The sequence below is a fragment of the Caloenas nicobarica genome, chromosome 4, assembly GCF_036013445.1.
Source record: "Caloenas nicobarica isolate bCalNic1 chromosome 4, bCalNic1.hap1, whole genome shotgun sequence".
In the NCBI taxonomy this organism is placed as follows: domain Eukaryota; kingdom Metazoa; phylum Chordata; class Aves; order Columbiformes; family Columbidae; genus Caloenas; species Caloenas nicobarica.
Window position 1 is genome coordinate 21,379,029 of NC_088248.1, and position 18,271 is coordinate 21,397,299.

General features: G+C 37.0%; 1 protein-coding gene across 2 annotated transcripts in view; it reads right to left on the reverse strand.

The window, feature by feature from the left end:
• Window positions 1-4,046: 4,046 nt before the first annotated feature.
• The window catches only part of ANAPC10 (anaphase promoting complex subunit 10), a 39,738-nt gene continuing 25,513 nt past the window's right edge, over window positions 4,047-18,271 (reverse strand). The window contains exon 5 of one of the 2 annotated variants that reach the window (XM_065634731.1): window positions 4,047-4,410. In XM_065634731.1, the coding sequence (XP_065490803.1) occupies window positions 4,180-4,410 (231 nt within the window). In that variant the 3' untranslated portion in view covers window positions 4,047-4,179. The remainder of the gene's footprint in view (window positions 4,411-18,271) is intronic. The other variant, XM_065634732.1, reaches the window with a different exon arrangement.

Sequence of the window (18,271 nt, forward strand, 5' to 3'; positions counted from 1 at the left end):
GGATCTCTAGCATACACTAGCAGTTAACTGCAATTTACAGCACTTGTTGACACCTTCCAAAGAAGTATGTGGCTAGGCAATACATAAGCTTTAACTACATGAACATTACAAGAACTTTCTGTTCTCAAACTCAGTCTTTGGCAAGATTTGTATGCTCAACAATTTTGGTGCTTAGACACATAAAATTGCTCCTTCAAGTGATAAGATCCTAGATAACGGCATGTCTGAAAAAAATGAGCAAGACAGAAAAAAGTAGCAGCTAAACACAATGTATGTGTAGTAACTTCCTGCAATGTTTTGGCAGACCATTTTGTTTATCTCAATTAAAATACCAAGTACTAAATTAATTGCAAAGGCAGTTACATTTCCTTATTTTCAGACACAATCCTCTAGGATCTCATCACTTAAAAATCACCAGCCTTATGTGACTAAGTATCAAAAACATTAAAAAACCAAACATACTTGCACAGAAGTTAAACCACCAATGCAACGTATCTACGATTGATACAAAACATAGAAAAGATTTAAGATGGATTTAGAATGGCCACTACACTTGTTTTCGGTAACACTGAATATCAAAGAGCAAGACAAATAGTGGTAATGAGTTTGCATTTTTATACTGTCTTTCAGGCGTAGTCATATATTATTTTGTCAGCAGCAATTGAAGGAGTTACTAGTTGTACTCTCCCTTCTAATCTACTCCCACCTTCATCATCATGACTCACTGTTCACTTCCACGGTTTTACCACAGATTACTTGCTTCCACCCATTATTTTTGTTCCTAAAATTCTTAAAATAAGAATACACTTATTTTAAAGGGGCAAGGAAGGGCCAAGGATCTGTTTCACAGATGCAGTTAAGTGAACAGCCATGGAAGCATCTGAAGAGGTTCAACTACAGGGATGGTAACTTCTGGCAATAAAGTAGAAACAAAATATTAGAATGTGCAGCTTCAGATTGGGTTGGCTGTTGATAGAAGAATAAAGTGTAAATACAGCCTTAACCTTTCAAGAGCCTTGTGCGCTTTAGCATCTACTAAAAGACACATTAAATTTAATTGGCAAGTAGAGTTTCCCTCCACAACAGTAAAGCTTAACATCAACCAGTTTAACATAACTATCATAGGTTCTTAAAGGCACTTGAAAAGCATCTATGATTTCAGAGTAGCAGGGTAAGAAGTCAAGCTAGATTTCAGCTTATTCAACTACACTGTCAGGAATAACAATTCTGAATTTTGAAGACAAATACTGGCATCTACCTTGCATGGATGTAGGAGCCCAGAAAAACAAAAACAAAATCAATAAAACCAGGATTAGCTCTCTAAAGATCCAAAAAATTATGCCTAAGGATGTAGAGCAGAAATAAGCAGAACAAGATTGGGTTGACAGGACTGTTCCTAGTCTACTGGATGTTAGTCAGACAAATACTACTTTGACTTCTTCAGCCTGAAGATAATGGGTGTTGCTTTGAAACAGGAACCCTTAATTGGGACACATTTAGTTGTTTATGCAACCCTTGAACTCCTACTTGAACCATTCCAGGGGATGGTTTGTGCAGAATGTATATCATGTCCACTTCAAGGAATGGTCATTTATGAACGGAGAGAATAAACACATATATTGAGGTATGTAACAAATAATGTAACGTAGAGCGACATGTCTGAGAAAAGAGTACTTTAAAGTTTCTTTGAATCAAAATATTTCAAGTGTTACTAATCAGAGTTCAGAATTGCCACAGAATTAGCTGTGATAGAATCATGAAGAAGGGAACAGTGGGTTGACAACACAAAGCTAGGAAAGGGGACTGTAATCTTACCTTCTTGGAGAAAAAGAAGAAAATTGCACACATAGTAATCTCCTTTCCTAAAAAACTATCAATAACTTCTCAGCAAAATAACTGCATAACTCAAGGTTGGGGGTTTTTATTGGTTTTGTTTATGGCTTTATTTGTTTGTTGAGGTTTGTTTTTTGGGGGGGGGGCGGGCAGGATTTGTTTTTAACAGAAAGATATGAAGTGATACAACAAAAGTACAACCTCTGCTTGAAATAACTGAATAGGAATGTATCACTTCTTGATGCTATATAACAAAATACACTGAACTGACAGACTTGGTGAAAAGCAGGAGTTCAACTGCCTTCTGTTGAACAGGAATTCTGCTATTTGGTATATCCCTTACATGGGAAGGTAAAGTACCATTAAGGTACTCCTAAAACGATTGAATCTCTGTTTAAAGAGAACTTGGCCTAGTCATGGACTTCCATACAAGGTTCATTATCAAATGCCCATTTTAATCACCCTCCTAAAGACTGTGGAGTTCAGCCAGAGGACAAAACCATTCGGTAAACAACAGCTTACTTCATTAGGTATGTAAAAGATTTCAACAGCTGAATTCTTCAGCCTTCTTTGACAACCTTCCCATTTTCCTCTGTTTCACCTCTCTCCTCCCCTGGAGGACACTGCATCATTGTTTGATGAGCCTCTACTAGTATTAGCCTTTCCTTGCTCACAATTAATAAGAGCATCAGAAGTTTTCCTTGGTTGAGATTAGTCTGGCTTTACCATCAACTTCTATGGTGCTAGGAAGAAGAATGAGCTTGATCACTACTGGACATTTTAAACAAAACCCATGTACTTCAACAGCCTCTCTAAAATCTACTTAGTTTTGTGTGGTTTTTTAAAAAAGTCAAAATAACTAGTAATTAGGTTATGACACATTAAGTGACAAATATTCCTACTCACAGCAAGTAGACTAAATATACATTTTCCTTGCAATGTTCTTTACTTTAAAACACATTAAAAAAACCTCCATGCTATGAGTCTGAGATCACCTTGTGTTATACATTTGAGTTCTCTGTATTTTAGGAGGGACATAAGAAGATGATTAAGGGACTAGAGCACCTCCTTTATGAGGAAAGGCTGAGGGAGCTGGGTCTCTTTAGCTTGAAGGACACTGAGGGGTGACCTCAGTAATGTTTATAAATATATGAAGAGTGAGTGTCACAAGGATGGAGCCAGGCTCTTCTCAGTGACAACCAATGATAGGACAAGGGGCAATGGATACAAACTGGAACACAGGAGTTTCCACTTAAATACGAGAAGAAACTTCTTCTCAGTGAGGGTGACAGAGCACTGGAACAGGCTGCCCAGGGAGGTTGTGGAGTCTCCTTCTCTGGAGACATTCAAAACCCACCTGGACACCTTCCTGTGTAACCTCACCTAGGTGTTCCTGCTCTGGCAGGGGGCTTGGACTAGAAAATCTTTTGAGGTCCCTTCCAGCCCCTAACATTCTGTGATTCTGTGACACTGGCCCTTAAGATTCATTCCTACTGTTACTATATGTTAGAGCATTCCTAATTCTCCTCCTGGTTTGAACACCTATCATATTTAGATTAACTATACTCATATCTATATTAATGTATATACAATATTGAGTAATTTGGAAAGATTTGTTTTTTTCTTCATTAGCATCTTCATTTCATTGTCAGTCACTGGAACAGGCTCCTCAGGGAAGTGGTCACAGCATCAAACCTGTCAGAGTTCAAGGAGCATCTGGATGATGCTCTTAGTCATAGTTTAGCTTTAGGTAGTCCTGCGAGAAGCAGGGAGTCAGACTCCATGAACCTTATGGGTCCCTTCCAATCATATTCTATGATTCTATGATCTAATTTGCCATTATGAAGAAGGTTCAATTCGGGTAGACAGTCATGAAACAAAAATATATAGAAAAGGGTAGAACACATTAACATAAGCAATGATGGAAAATATTACGAGTAATGTCTTTAAACTGTGCCTGTTCAAGAATGCTGTTTAAAAAGAGCAGCTTTTAAGTAAAAGAATAAACTAGAACAAACTATTTCATGCATGATCATTAAGGGAAGAAATCATCTGAAAAAAATAACTGTGTTATATCAAAGCAATTATAATTCCTGGATATGAATATTTTAAAGTGCCTTTTTTTTTCCCCCTCTCAGGCAGTACACAAGCATTCAAAAGACTCCAAGTAATGAAAAATTACAGGATACGATATACTGTAGCACAAGATTATTTTTATTTCAAAATTGTACAAAGCATAAACAAAGATCTAATTACACTGAAGTAAACCCTGCTCTTTAAGTAATTCAATATTTAAGCAATGATACTGCCATCAAAAATGCCTTTATTATTTCTCATTAAGAAGTTTTATCTTATGGAGCGATACATCATGAAATCAATTGTTGTACATCTAGGGAATTTACCAATAGAGCTCTCTTCCACTGGGGTGTACACTTTGATTTGTCTCATGTGAGTGTCTCTTCCATTTTGGTGATTAGCTAGAACAGCAATCTGAATCATAAACGTGCGAATAGGCTTCTTATGAGTATCTGTTAAAGGAACATGAATCCAGCCACTTGGTTCCACTAGTTCAAGTTGCTGCCAAAAACAAGACAAAAAAGCAAAACATTCAGAAATAGTTAACATGCTTAATTATAAGTGATCACATATTAAACCTGTTTAATAGAGCAGAGTCTTGCAAATCAGATTCTAGTGACTTTTTCAAATTAATCTGTAATTGTTCAGTTGAATACTCATAGCTAATTTACCACCGACGTAACTGGATCCAATTTGTTTCACAGAATAGAATCAAAGTCATTTAAGTTGGAAAAGACCTTTAAAATCATAGAGTCTAACTGTAAACCTAATTCAGTTGAGTAGATGTGTTTGCTTTTGCCTTTCAGAATCTACCTTTCATTTTGTGCCTTAACCTTAAAATAAAAATCAGTACAAAAACCCACAGATTTGAGTATAAATTCAAGAAAGTCAAAGCAATACTATTTGGATCTTATTACTGAAGTACACTGCTCAAAGATGACAGATCTGTTAATTTATCTAGGCACTCTGAACTAAATTACACTGTAGTGACTTGCACAGAAAACTAAACCCACACAAAGTCTGAGTTTTCAGAAATTTATTAAGTGGGCTGGGGAAGAGGAAGAGAAAGGTGACAGAGGAAAAAATACAGGATAACTCATGACACTCTCACCTGTGTGTCAAAACAGATGCCTGTCCAATTTATCATTGCTGCATAGCCATTTATTCACATAAGGTCCATTTTTACTTTTATACAAACCAAGTGTAACATGATTTTTTTCAAAAAAAATTTGAATCCTACAGAAACCAATGTCAAAGCAAGCAAGAATTGCATTTTGTTAACTCTAGACCACATCACTGACACATCAGCAGGCTGAAATCAAGCTAGATGCTATGCAGAAGTGTGGTAACAGCTTTTGTTTAAAGCTAGTTGCCCAACTTCAAAGCATAGCTCAAACATATACAGGAGAAAAAACACACCAAACAAACCACACCAAGCAAAATCCAAAACAGTTCTCCACAAGCAAGTGGATTTCACACACCTAAGCAAGCAAGATTGCTGTTCTTAGCAGCCAAGTTCCTCTGCGGAAGACCTATGCTTTGAACAGCTCAAAATTCCATCTTTCTCCTGAAAACACTGTATGACAAGCATCCTGTCAAACGCCTTGCCTTTGCTGAAGCTTTCAAAAGACCCATCTGAGATCTACTGCTTCACAGGTTGCAAACATCCTCAAGGAATGACCCAAGAAACAAGTGAAAAAAAAAGTTTGACTACTTTAGGTTTAAAGAGACCAAAAAAAAAACCCACCAAAAAAAAAACCAAACCACAACACACCACCTCTCACATTTACATCTTGAAAAAAAGAAACAAACCACCTCACAACACCCAAAACTCTCCACTGCTGCAGGTTCTCCAACTAATCATTTCCAAAGCATTAAATTCACTAAACCTACCTATTCATTTCACTCTGGGTGCTAGACACTTCTACAAGCACATTCACTTGTTTCTTGTAACCCCGGTCTTTTCAAAAAACCTACAAAATCTTTTTTTGCATAGGAAACATCAGGTAACAGTTAGCTTTACAAAATTATAAAAATCATGTGTTGTTGAAGCAGCTTTAAAAAGGGGAAATTAGTCATGGTGAGGTAGTACTCAATAGTTTGAGCAAGTATGCTTTCCATCTCCAAAGTGAACAGAAAGGATGAAGATCCCAGTAATATTTTATTCAACTAGCACTGAAGGTAAAGTGGCTATGACTTAGAAGAGAATTAAAAAGTTATTGCTAATGAAACTTGCATTTTAATATTATTCTCATATATTACAAATTTTGACTGCTGATTCAAAGTGGAAAATTTAAGTTCCCTAGCTAGGGTATTGGTATTTTTATGCTTGGATTGGGATGAAATGGATTAGTTAATACAGTAAAAAAAAACCAAAACAAAACATGTACCACATTCTATAGGTTGACATCATTGGTTTCAGACAGATTTAAGAGAGTTTGGGTTTGTATGCTTTATTGGGAAAGAAATTGCAGAGAGTGAAATAATGACTCCATCTCCAGAACCAAGAGAGCTACAAAGCAACTGGCAAAAGTGGACTGTTTGTACAAAAAGGAGTGAGATGCTTATTAAATTCACAGAGAAACTAACATCTTTTATTTTAAGACAATTATTAGAGTCATAAAGGTAAGCACTGGAAAGTGGTGCAAAGGTAATTTTATTAATGTAGTAATATACTTTGTGAGATAAGATACAATTTTTGTTTATATATTTATCAGAGCTTTGTTTCATCCCTGATCAATGGGAGGTGGTCATACACTTTATTTACAGCATTATATTTTTCAGTCCTGCTACAAAGGCAGTCAATTTCTTTACAAGCCTTTCTACAGAGGTGGAACAAGTAATTTCTACATCTGTAAAACAGGCAACATTAATTAGATTAAAATATTCCCTAGTTCCAGATGTCAAATACTTTGAACCTGATTTTTCCTCTCCTTAGTAACATACAGTATTTTACATGAGGTTTAAGCTCCCACTGAGTTCACTTGCAGTTGTGTCTGGATTTCTGTAAATTGATGAGTTCTCAAACCAGTCACCAGAAAAACAAAGTATGAATAGCCACCTCGGAACAGTCACTTAAGTGCATCATGTAAAAACACCATGACTAAGCACAGATCATACACAGTTCATCAAGCAGCAGTCAAATTGTCTTAGCCACAAAGCCTTCTTTTTATTCCTGAAATCTCCTCTGCTTCATTTACTCCACATGTTCCAACTTCTCTAACCGATGAATACACATCCTTTACTGAACAAATACTAGACTCATCCTCAAAATAGACCCCTTTCCCAATTACAATCAAATAGTTGCCTCTTGGACAAAGCATGCAACACTTGTGATGAAGTTGGAGGTTGTCCTACAATGCATTGAGTACAAGATGTCTGAGACTTACATGTTTGAAAAAAGTTAGGTCATTATTTTTGTCCTCTAAATAACATGACTGTACTGTGACATTTGAGGCTATTTTTTAGTTGATGCCTACATAGTTCAGTAAAGTGATTAAAACCTTGAGACCCACTCAACTACTGAAGTTTAAATACAACAAAACCTAGTAATTATTATCTGAACATCCACTAAAAAACAAAGTAACATTTTGCAAGTATGATACACACATTTTCTGTGACCAAAGGAATGGTACAAACCAGACACGCACATAGTCCTAAATTCTTCTCCTCCCCCATCTGTCATGCTCTTTCAGATGAGTGAGACAGTTTCTTTTCACAGAGGACCCAGGTCCTTCAGCAGGGAGAAAGAATAGGACATGGGAATAGGCAGTGGTGGTACAAGACAAAATGCTGCCCACTCTGCTGCTGAACTCTAGTTCGATGTCAGCACCCAGATCCAGCCACTACAATTCAGCACAGAAGTGGGATGAAATATGCAGCTCAACTCTGCCTGGAGCGTTCCCAGTGTGAACAGAATCTAAAGGAAACTTACTGTGAAGTTTTAAGAAATTCCTATTAAGCCCATGCAAATCACAATCTTTCAAAGCCTTGTAAACCGGTCTGGAAATTTGGGTGGATTTTTACAGGGAGGCAAAAGGCACATCCTCAACACAAAGGCTGAACTACTGCCAAATTTCAAATCCTTGCCTCAGAGCTTGGGGGCACTGGAGCATCAAAGGAGGACACCAGAATATTCTCACACAAGCAAAATAGCATACTTTTCACTAGCCTTGTTCTTGGAACAGAACTGCTTTGGCTGAAACTTTCAAAAAACAAATTCAACCCAAGGCAGACATCTGGCATGGAAAAATCTCAGTCTGAACTGAAATCTGGCAAAAAGTTATAAACTAGCTAAGAGTTACACCTTAAAATGGAAAGGGCCACACAACCTTAAATACAGGTGACACTAGGAGCTCTGCCTACAGTAAATACTATACTTTAAATTGATTTTGGTTGACTTTGTTGTCAACCCCGTTTTTTAAAAAGCATTAAACATCACATGTATATGTTTCATCCCAACTCTACAGTGTAAGTCCACTATGAGAAAATACCAGATTAAGTTTCTTCCTGTATTTTTTCCTCCTAAGTAGGTCATAAGAATGAGCCACAAATAACTGACTTCCAGAAAAGTTTTTAAATCAGCTATATTATTAATTACCTGAGCGAAATTAAAAATAAGTTTTTCTGTTATGTGTTTTACCAGAAAAGGTTAAAAAAAGGGAAACAAAGAAATGAATCAACGTAAGTTCAATATTAGTAACTCAGGACAGTTCCTGCAGCTCTCGACTAATCTTATGTACATTATACTAAAAGCCTAGCATTGATTTTGGGGTTTTTTGTTTGGTTGGTTTGGTTTTGTGTTTGTTTGTTTTGGGAGTATTTTGGTTGTGTTTGTGGGTTTTTGGTTGTGTGTTTTTGTGAGGTTTTTTGGTTTTGTTTTTGTTGGCTTTTTAAAAAATTTGCTTCTTATACTATAGCAATTTGTAAATAAGAGCATGAAATTCATAATAAAGGAACAAAGGGATAAAAATTGAAATGGAAAAATCACTCACCTGTCCTTTGCTGCTGTTATATGCTCTTATCTATCTCTTCTGCTTTTTCTCCATTGCTTTCTTATTTTTTCCTGTCCTTTGTGTGCTACAGCTTTACCTATGGACATATACTCCCACTCCAGTAATCCATGTCATTTTGAAAGCCAAAGCAGAAAGTGTTCTCAATGTAAATCTTTTCCCCAATCAATTTAATAGCCTTGTTTCTTCACTTTATTGTATAGTCCCAGAGGGTCTACAGAATTCCATACACTTTTGGCAAGGCTACTAAAGCAACTAATGGGTGTTCTACCATAGATGACGCAAACCACACAACAAAATAAAAATTAAAATCAAGGCCAGAGCAACTTGAGGCTACACTTCAGAAAGATGACTGAACACAAGACAAGAACTTTTAAGAGGAATATTGTTCTACACTGGTATTGCCAACATCCTTATAGGATAGGAAATCATTTATGCAAACAAGGTTTTTCTATTGTACTTAATCCTACTTACTTTGAATGGTGACCTTTTTTCCATACTCAGTGATATTTTACTTAAATTCTGTGGTGTTTTCAAAGCAGCACATAACTCAAACTGCTGCTTCTACTAGGCTTATAAACCCAAACCAAGTTGTTTGCTATATTTACAGTAGGCTAACATCCTTGAAACAATACATGATTTTTGCTACCCTATGTAGATATCTTTTGTGAAGATACAGGACGAAAAAAACCCCACTGTAAGTAGCTTCATATCCAGGGTGATTACAAACACACCTCAGAATGTATGCTAGACGAGGCTCTGAGATTTCAGGAGAATAAGTTTTCTGTGCATATAATGGAAGAAAAAGCAGCCACTTTTCTTCTCCTGGAAAAAACATCCTCTTCTGTATGCATGGACTTAGAGAGAAAATTACTGCTGCCATCACAGCTTCATCATGATACAACATGATTCTCCAAGACATTGGTACCTCATCACACTTGCATTTGATCATCTGTACTACTAGATCCAAATGACAACACATTTCCTGTGACTGCCTCTAAAACATGCTGTGAAACTAAACAGCATTTGATTTTGCTCCTACTTTTCTCATAAAACTGTCAAAGCTGCTTCTTTTTATTTTAGTGACTTACCTTTGAAATTAAAAGTAGTGGCTAGACTCCTCTTCATAAATATAATTCTGCCTTTCTATGTGCTTCACTAGTTCTTGCCATACAGTTATATAAAAGCCCAAAGCATTTCAAAGGGGCTGTTCTCAATAAATAATGTATTCTTCTAAGGAGAAGACAAAGTTCCAGAGGAAAAAAAATACTATTTTCAGAATTGAAGTATTTATCAATATACAGCTTTTCTCCCAGTTGAGTGATCAAAATATGGGAAGGCTTTTCCTTGTTTAGCTATTGGTTTTTTACAGCTACCCAAATGTTTCCACAACTGGCAACGAGAAAGAAGGCTGGCTAGATTTCCAAAATTGTCTTTCCATAACTGCCATCCTCTACCATATAGCTACCAGGATTCAGAATCAGTAGACCTCTGCATAATTCCAAGTATTGGAACTGTCAACAAATGAAGTAGCAAAGCTTGGGCCTCAGCCACCACCTCACTCAGGAAGGAAGAGAACCAGTTAATAGCAGTGATGCACCAGTTCCAGTAGAAAAATGAAGCATGTCCAAAAAAAACTTCACAAGTTCCAAGTGAGTCAAAGGAGGGACACCACATTAGCAGCTTAACAAGAAATGCAGAAACATGCTCAAAGGACTCACTGTGAAAAGCACACTTCTTCACTCTAATGAAGCAACGACCACCTAAGGAGGTTACTCTGTGGTCTTAATCAGTCACCTCCTTAAGCAGTCAAGAAATCTAACTTCAGTCCATTAGGTAAAAGAAGTTTTCCGTTCTTCCAAATAGCAGTTCCTGAAGAGTCTAGAGGAGCACAGTCCATCCCTCAGGAAGATTCAACTATTGGATTTGGGCAGACAGGAGACTAGTTGCAGAATAAGCAGTAAAACCTGCAAATACTAAATATTCCTATCATATATAAAAAGCTTTTTGTTCAAATGAGCTGAAAGAAATAACATTTGGGAAGACTGGGAAGGTTGAAAAATAGAAAGGTCAAAAAGATCTCTGCAAAAAGTTTTATAGAACCTCCTTCTTCAGACTGTTCTGCTCTTGATTAGAACAGTAAAAATTAACCAATGTCCATGTATTAGGAAGTTCTACCTGGTTAAAATAAAGACAACTAAACACGCAAGCCAAGCTAGAAAGAGTAACTTTACTGATATAGATTACCAAAATAAATACGTGTCACAGAATATGTATCTGAGCCTAGCAGTAGCACAGAAGTCAACTAGACCACAGAGATCCTGAAAACATACTAGAAAAGTGCTTGATCAGCTCAATAACAAACAGGGAAACAATGGAAAATGACAAGTATATTAGGCCAAATGTTCACGAACGCACTAAATTTGAGTTTTGGCACCAATCAACTTTCAACACATCTTGCCAAGTTTTTCTCAGAATCATTTGTACCTGTATAAATAATCAAATGCATCAAGTGTGACAATTCAGTTTATGCTATTGTTTGTAAGTGACAGTGTACATATATCCAGAATCACCCATAGCTTGTCCTCATTTCACTTATTTCTGAACTGTTGAATGAAGTGGTAAGAAGTCTGGCAAAAACAAAATATTCTTTAGAAAATGCTTTGTAAGGTGACACACTTCTGCTTTATTATGTCAAGCAAAAGCACTGTGAACTCCCAGTAAACGATAAAAACTGGAGTTATCAATAACAATGTTATATACCGTTATGAGGATCTCATCCTTTGAAATATGATCTGCCAAATTTTAAATACATTTGACAAGTTGTAAAATAGCAAAAGACCAAGGTGCAAAAAAGATTCAAGCTACAGTTTTGTGTTGTTTTTTGTTCGGTTCATTGTTTTGGGTTTTTTTGGGGGGTTTTTTTGTACTTGTTAAATAGCATAAAACTGAAATTGGAGGCTAGTGCAATGCTAGGAACCAGAAATACAGTGCTTCTACACAGGTATCACTGAAAACTTGCAAGCAGTTTTTACATAAGACATGCAACTGGATGGATGGGGATCTGCACACACATCACTGATACAACACACACACACAAAAAAAACACCACAAAAAACCCCCAGAGCCACACAAACAACATGCCCCCCCCCAAAAAACCCCAAACAACACCAGAAAAACCACACCTTTTGAGAAGCCTGTCTTAAGTCTGATCTGAGACCTATTCCAACCACACTCCCCTGCCCTTACTCTCCCAGCTCATTGCCACCATTACCAGCCTCAGCATCAGTATGAGTTTGTCATGACTACCCAAGAGAAACTGTGATATAGAATTGCCAGTGGGCATCCCCTTTGGGCATCACCTCAAGGACACAAAAAATAAATTGAAGAATTGGAATTCCTCAAAGCAGTGTAATGTGTAAGTCTTATACTGCCTAGTGATCCCCATACATTAAGAAAACCAATCTTGATCCATTCTCATTTCCTTATGATTTAACACCTAAATTCCTATGGTTTCTTAAAACAATACCAGCTCAATCATAGCAGCAAAACTACAACACCTCCAAGAATCATAGTGTAAGTAAATAGCTACTCTACAAATATGTACTCACAGGTTCCCAGTGTAGGTAACCACCAAGCCATATCCTCCTCGCATGGTGGGCTAAGGTTTAGCATCTATGATGCTCTAATAGAGATTCTTACACTGCCTTTCCAAATTTTATGTCTGGATTACAGAAGCAGCACAACACATGTTGGGCAATGTCAGTGGGTTATATCACATTGCCACCTTATAGATCACAGAAACAGACATGTTCCTTAAGTAGACAATGTCAATTGCGCTAAGACACAACCTAAATTTCATTTAGCAGAAGTGATTCATCACCCAAGTCACAAAGTGGTTACATTGACTGGTCCATTTTGAATATTCTTTAGAACAGAGGTGTCCCGATCAGAATTTTCCCATATGAGAAACCACTTGATTTGATTCTGCTGATAAAACAACACAACCTCTTCCCAGACATACTTCATTGATTCAGACAGAATTTCAATGTTACAATAGGAATACAATCAGGAAGAATACAGTATTGAAATGTAATCCATGAAATGTCAAACAGTGAAAGTCAGATTTTTGCATTATTATTGCCTTCATTGTCTTTGAAATCTTCTGAGATCAGATAAGCAGCATGTAAGAAGACAAGAATTAAGTCTTAGATATGAGAGGAGTCTCTGGTGAGTAAGTATGCACAGAAGACTACTGTCAATTGGGACGGAATGGGGTGCAATTGTACATGCTGTGGAACACCAAGAACTTTGTGACATGGACTCACATTAAAAATAGCTGTTTCAAAAGTATCAAGTGATAAAGAATCATAAGTACTGATGTTTGCAAAAGGGTCAAGGCTGTGCTGAATTACCCACATGGAAAAAAACCTCCAGACAGATGAAGTCACCTTAGTGGAAGTCCCACAGCTCAACACATGGATGGTCTAGACAGGTTTGGAGGGGGCCCCTGTCCATGGTACTTAAGCAAGCACCACCCTGGCCATCCCACTCACACCACTGCACCTGCTCACAGCCCTTGCTGGTAACATCAACACAATCAGGTACATGCAGCCTGAGACAAATAGGCTGCCAAATGCCCAGCTACTGTGGATGTGTCAGCCAAAACTGTCTTAATTGCAATTTCAGGAAATATTGTCTGCTTAACTCTAAGTGGCAGAAAAAGAGCAAAAGGAAAGAAAGAAAATAATCAGACAATATATGAATACTTCATCCTCTAGAATTTGGCCGAAAACAACTCTTCATTCTGGAAAACATATCTGCAGAAACCATCAAATTTGTCATAGATTGTTTGCTAGGGATGTCTCTCTCTGGAAAGAAAGGAACACCGTTTTCACATTTGTTGTGCCATATATGATTTTTTTTTTTTTAATATCCTGTGAGGGACAATGCATAGGCAGCTCTCAAGATCCATTACAGAGAGATGTGTCTCAAGAGCTATATAAAGTTTCAGAGAAGGCCAAAATGTTAAATAGGCTTGGACAGTTTGCTCTCACATGCCACATCTGTAAAATTCTATTTTTCTGTTGAACAAGGTCACTCAAACTTTTACATAATAGAGCTAATGTGTGACACATCAATAAATTAAATCTCATTAGAGAATGACTGCCTCTCTGTGTACATTTTAAGTGGTAGTTGTCCTATCCACTGGAACTTAAAAGTGAAAAAAACCTTCTCCCTCTCCCTCTGGAAAGCAGAGGGATTGAATCAGCAGAGTGGCAACACAGGCTAGCACAGCTTCATATGTGCTTATATGGAAACAAGGCCTAAAACTTGAGAGCAAATCTTTGACCCACAGCAGAAGGTCATTTAAGTTTAGTTTGGTTTCAGCTAAAACAGACTCCATCTTAACAGGAAACTTTTGCTGCAGAAGAAATACTGTCTCTGACTGAAGTCAGTCATAACAGCTGTGAAATTTTGGATATCTGATTTGATGAAAAATGGTATTCATAATTCATTTAAAGATCAGTCAAGAGAGGAAGAAGGGAAGGCAAACATTCTGAGCTCATTAGCATTCTCCTGCTGGGATGTACTTCTCATTAACCAGCTGTCACAATAGACAGGAATGCCATACCTTTGCAGGTGCACTGCTATTAAACTTTGAGAAGACTTCTGGAACCAGGGGAAATCCTTCAGACCTACACAGACTTGGCTCCAGTGTGAATCTCAGTTATCTCCCTTGAGATTGGCAGATAGTATGCTGAAGCTGAAAAAGCAACAAAAAAAATTTCTTGAGCTTATGCTCTAGAGTGGTGGCCTAACGGTGTCAAAAATAGGTAACGCAGCCCAAAACAAACTTTCTGCTTCAGTCTGCCTTCTTCTGGTACCCATTTAAAGTCTAAGTTGCAGACATATTGGAACAGAACGCATCTGGACAGTCTGGTCCTAAAAATGAATTGTAGAAAAAGCTACGGTTTGCTGCAAATCTTTAAACTTTCCAGAATTCCAGTATTCTGAAAAACGGATGAGGAATTTTATTTTATTTTTTTAAAATCAGGGTACTGTCCAATTAAAATATTCGTAGCTCAGAGTATTTATTGTACATGCAGATGGAAGAAAGGAAACAGGACGTAAAAAAAACCCCAAAAAGTTGCTAGAAGATATATAGCCAACACAATACATTTAGAAAGAAGTGCAAGTCTAATTTAGTGCAAACGGTTTGTACCTTTTGGGAAGCATTTCAACCATAAAAGCTTCTCACTTGAATGTTTTTCATTTTATGGACAAGTAAGGAGAAGACCCCATATACACAAGGTAACAGGTAAGTATCCTACTAAATAGGAGCCTGGCAGATGATAACTAACTGATACAAGTAATTTTTGGCATGCTGTGTGATGATACAGAACCGAACCAGAAAATTCTCTAACAATTATATGTTTAAATGATCAACTGTTATAAAAACAACAGCATTAACATGGCAAATGTGATTCATGAAACTGTTCCTTTGAAAACCCTTCCAGTAACTTTTACATGATCAGAAGACAGGGACACTGCTTTGCAACAACAACAAAAAAAGTGTCAAACCACCACCCCCCCCTACAATTTCCCGAGTTCATTCCAACAAATGGCACTATCTGCACTCAAACCTTCTACTCACAACCCAGAATACCCTTTAGTGACAGAACTTTCAAAAAAAACCATCTGGCTACGTATGTGGACTGAGATTTTCACAAAAAAGGAAGTGGGGCACAAAGTTCCTAAAAATTACTTACGATGACACATTACTAGCCTTGTTTGTTTAAATGCTTATCTTAGCAATGAGTTTCAGTTACTTTGCATCCCTCCCCAAAAAGCACTGAAAAGCCCTAAGATCTTCCAATTCCTGTACTAAGATCTAAAAACTTTAGTTGCTCTTCAAAGCAGTATCCATCCAAAATAAGGACATCATCTCCTACAACTTCCAGGTGAGTCATGCTGCTCTCAGGGAAGACTGTAGCACTTCAACTACCTGCAGAAGTAAGGGAAAACTCAGGAATTACAGTAGCAGAAAGTGAAAGAGCAGACGGCCATACACACAGAACAGAAAACAGATTGAGCAAGAGCAGTGGAACATGTTACAGCAAAGAAATCTGAAATATTAAAAAAAACAAAACCTCTGAAGTTCAGGTGAATTTACATTACAAACGAGACTGTTGACTGAAGAATTGCACAAGTTATTGCTATTGGCAGCTGCCTTTTACAAAAAACAACACTATAGAATCCTACAAGAAAGGAGAGAATGAGCAATATTTCCTGTAAGCAAAGAAACAAGGGATTTAAAAGAAAATCCTACAACAGTTTCTTGTTAAGAGATAACCTTATACAATATGACCTTATGGCAAGTTGAATTAAGACATCAGAAACCAGGAGACAGAAGAGCATAAAGGAAGAGGTCCTATCATTTTTTCTAACCAGAACTGCTGAGAAGCTTGAAACTTCAGTTCTACCAAATAATACAAGCAGAAACAACACAAATGGACCGTACAGATGAACTGCACAAATTCATTGCAAATGGAAGCTAAGATGATTCTAAACACTACTGGGAAATAAGTAATCTTACAAAGGTGCAGAGGTTTGCAAAATGGATGAAAACTGTACTTCTCATGTCTGCAGTTCTCATTTCTTCTAACATATATAATGGAATGATATTTTGTTTGTATGAAAGTGTAAAAAAAAATCAGCTCAATTTACCTTCAAAATTGTTTAGCCATATCCAGGAAATATGTCTAGACATAGCCACAGTTAAATTATACAAAGAAAGTATTTGGAAAAAAAACAATTATGCAATGAATATTAAAGAGTTAAGTGTCTGAAAACGAGCCACACTGAGCTAATCCTATGTCAATGTCAAATCATCTTGAATAACATTGTGGAGATAGCTTAGTGATTACACTTCATGCACTATGCTTTGCATCCCAGAGAATACTGGAATGCTTCAGGAAAAATAATATGGGAAATGAATAAATAAAAGAAAATGGGAATATCATGTGATTTACAAATAAGTCAATAGTAGTAGCAGCCAACAGCTTTTAGCTCTCAAGCACCCTTCATAGGCAAGGGAAAGAAGGTACACCCAAACCAAAAGAAAACCACTTCCCTCACTGAAAAGGGCTCTTATTGAAGAGAACTAGATTTCTGATCTTGCTCCAGACAGGCCCACAAAACTGCATTGCTGTAACATCTTATCTGCTGCATGAAAATGTAGTTCCAGAGTGACTTTAAATTTTGAAAGAGGCTGCAATAAGCCATACCTGAGTGCTACCCAATTTTAAAAAATCCTACTTATTCTTTACCAAAGGGACAAGTTGTTGCTTTGTAAGACAAAAAATACTGGGGTTAAATGAAAGCATTTGTCTCGTTCCACAGGAATGGCTTGTTTCTGAGGAAACAGAAAATGAAAGAGGGTTGCCTCTCCTAAAAGCAAGCAATTTAAAGACCTTAAACCTATACAAATAATCTCAAGATCCTACAGTAGTATACAAACAAGTAAAACATTTTTGCATCTGGATAAAGACTGTGCAGATGAAGATACACAGTAAAGGTGAGTGGGGCAAAACCTGTCAAACTGTAACATTACTGAAGTTTGTTATAGAGTACCAGATTTCAGTAAGCAAACGCAGAGTAACATTTCACAGGATCCAGAGCAGATGTAATGCTCAACTCAAGGAATATTTACTCATTGGAAACAAATGCAAGAGACTGTTGTGAAAATTATTTGTGGAAATTTGAAATGCAATGCTATGTCTCATCTGAGAAAGATCCCAAATTCATAAATATGTCCCACTGGAAATATATTTTCAGATGAATGAACTTTAAAAGAGAAGCAATAGGAGTATATTTGTCAGAGGTTCAGCTGGGTAGTTTTATATGAGCCAGAATATACTTTCATAAATTTGTGAAGCTGGAATCAGGACTGCTGCCCAATGGAAGCATTTAATTTTACATCTACGCACAATTTCTTTTTATTTTGTGTATGGAACAAATGCAGTAGAGTTTTCACCTTTTGCTCATGTTTTCTTATGAATCAATATGTGTGTCCATAAAATGCAAGGCTATGTTTCATTGTTTAATGTGGAGGTCAGACTGGACTCTGCTCCTCTCAATCTAGAGGAATTCTATTTCTTGACTTCGTTCTAGGAGTCAAAGGTTCCTCAAGTCACCGTTTCCTCAAAGAACGTACAGTTCAAAAAGGCGTTCAGATGGAGCTACACAGTGATGGGCTAATGACTACCTTACTGCCACACCATGTCTACTATAAACACCAGTCTTGAATAGTCTTAATGCTACATTCAACAGGTCTAAAGCTCTTC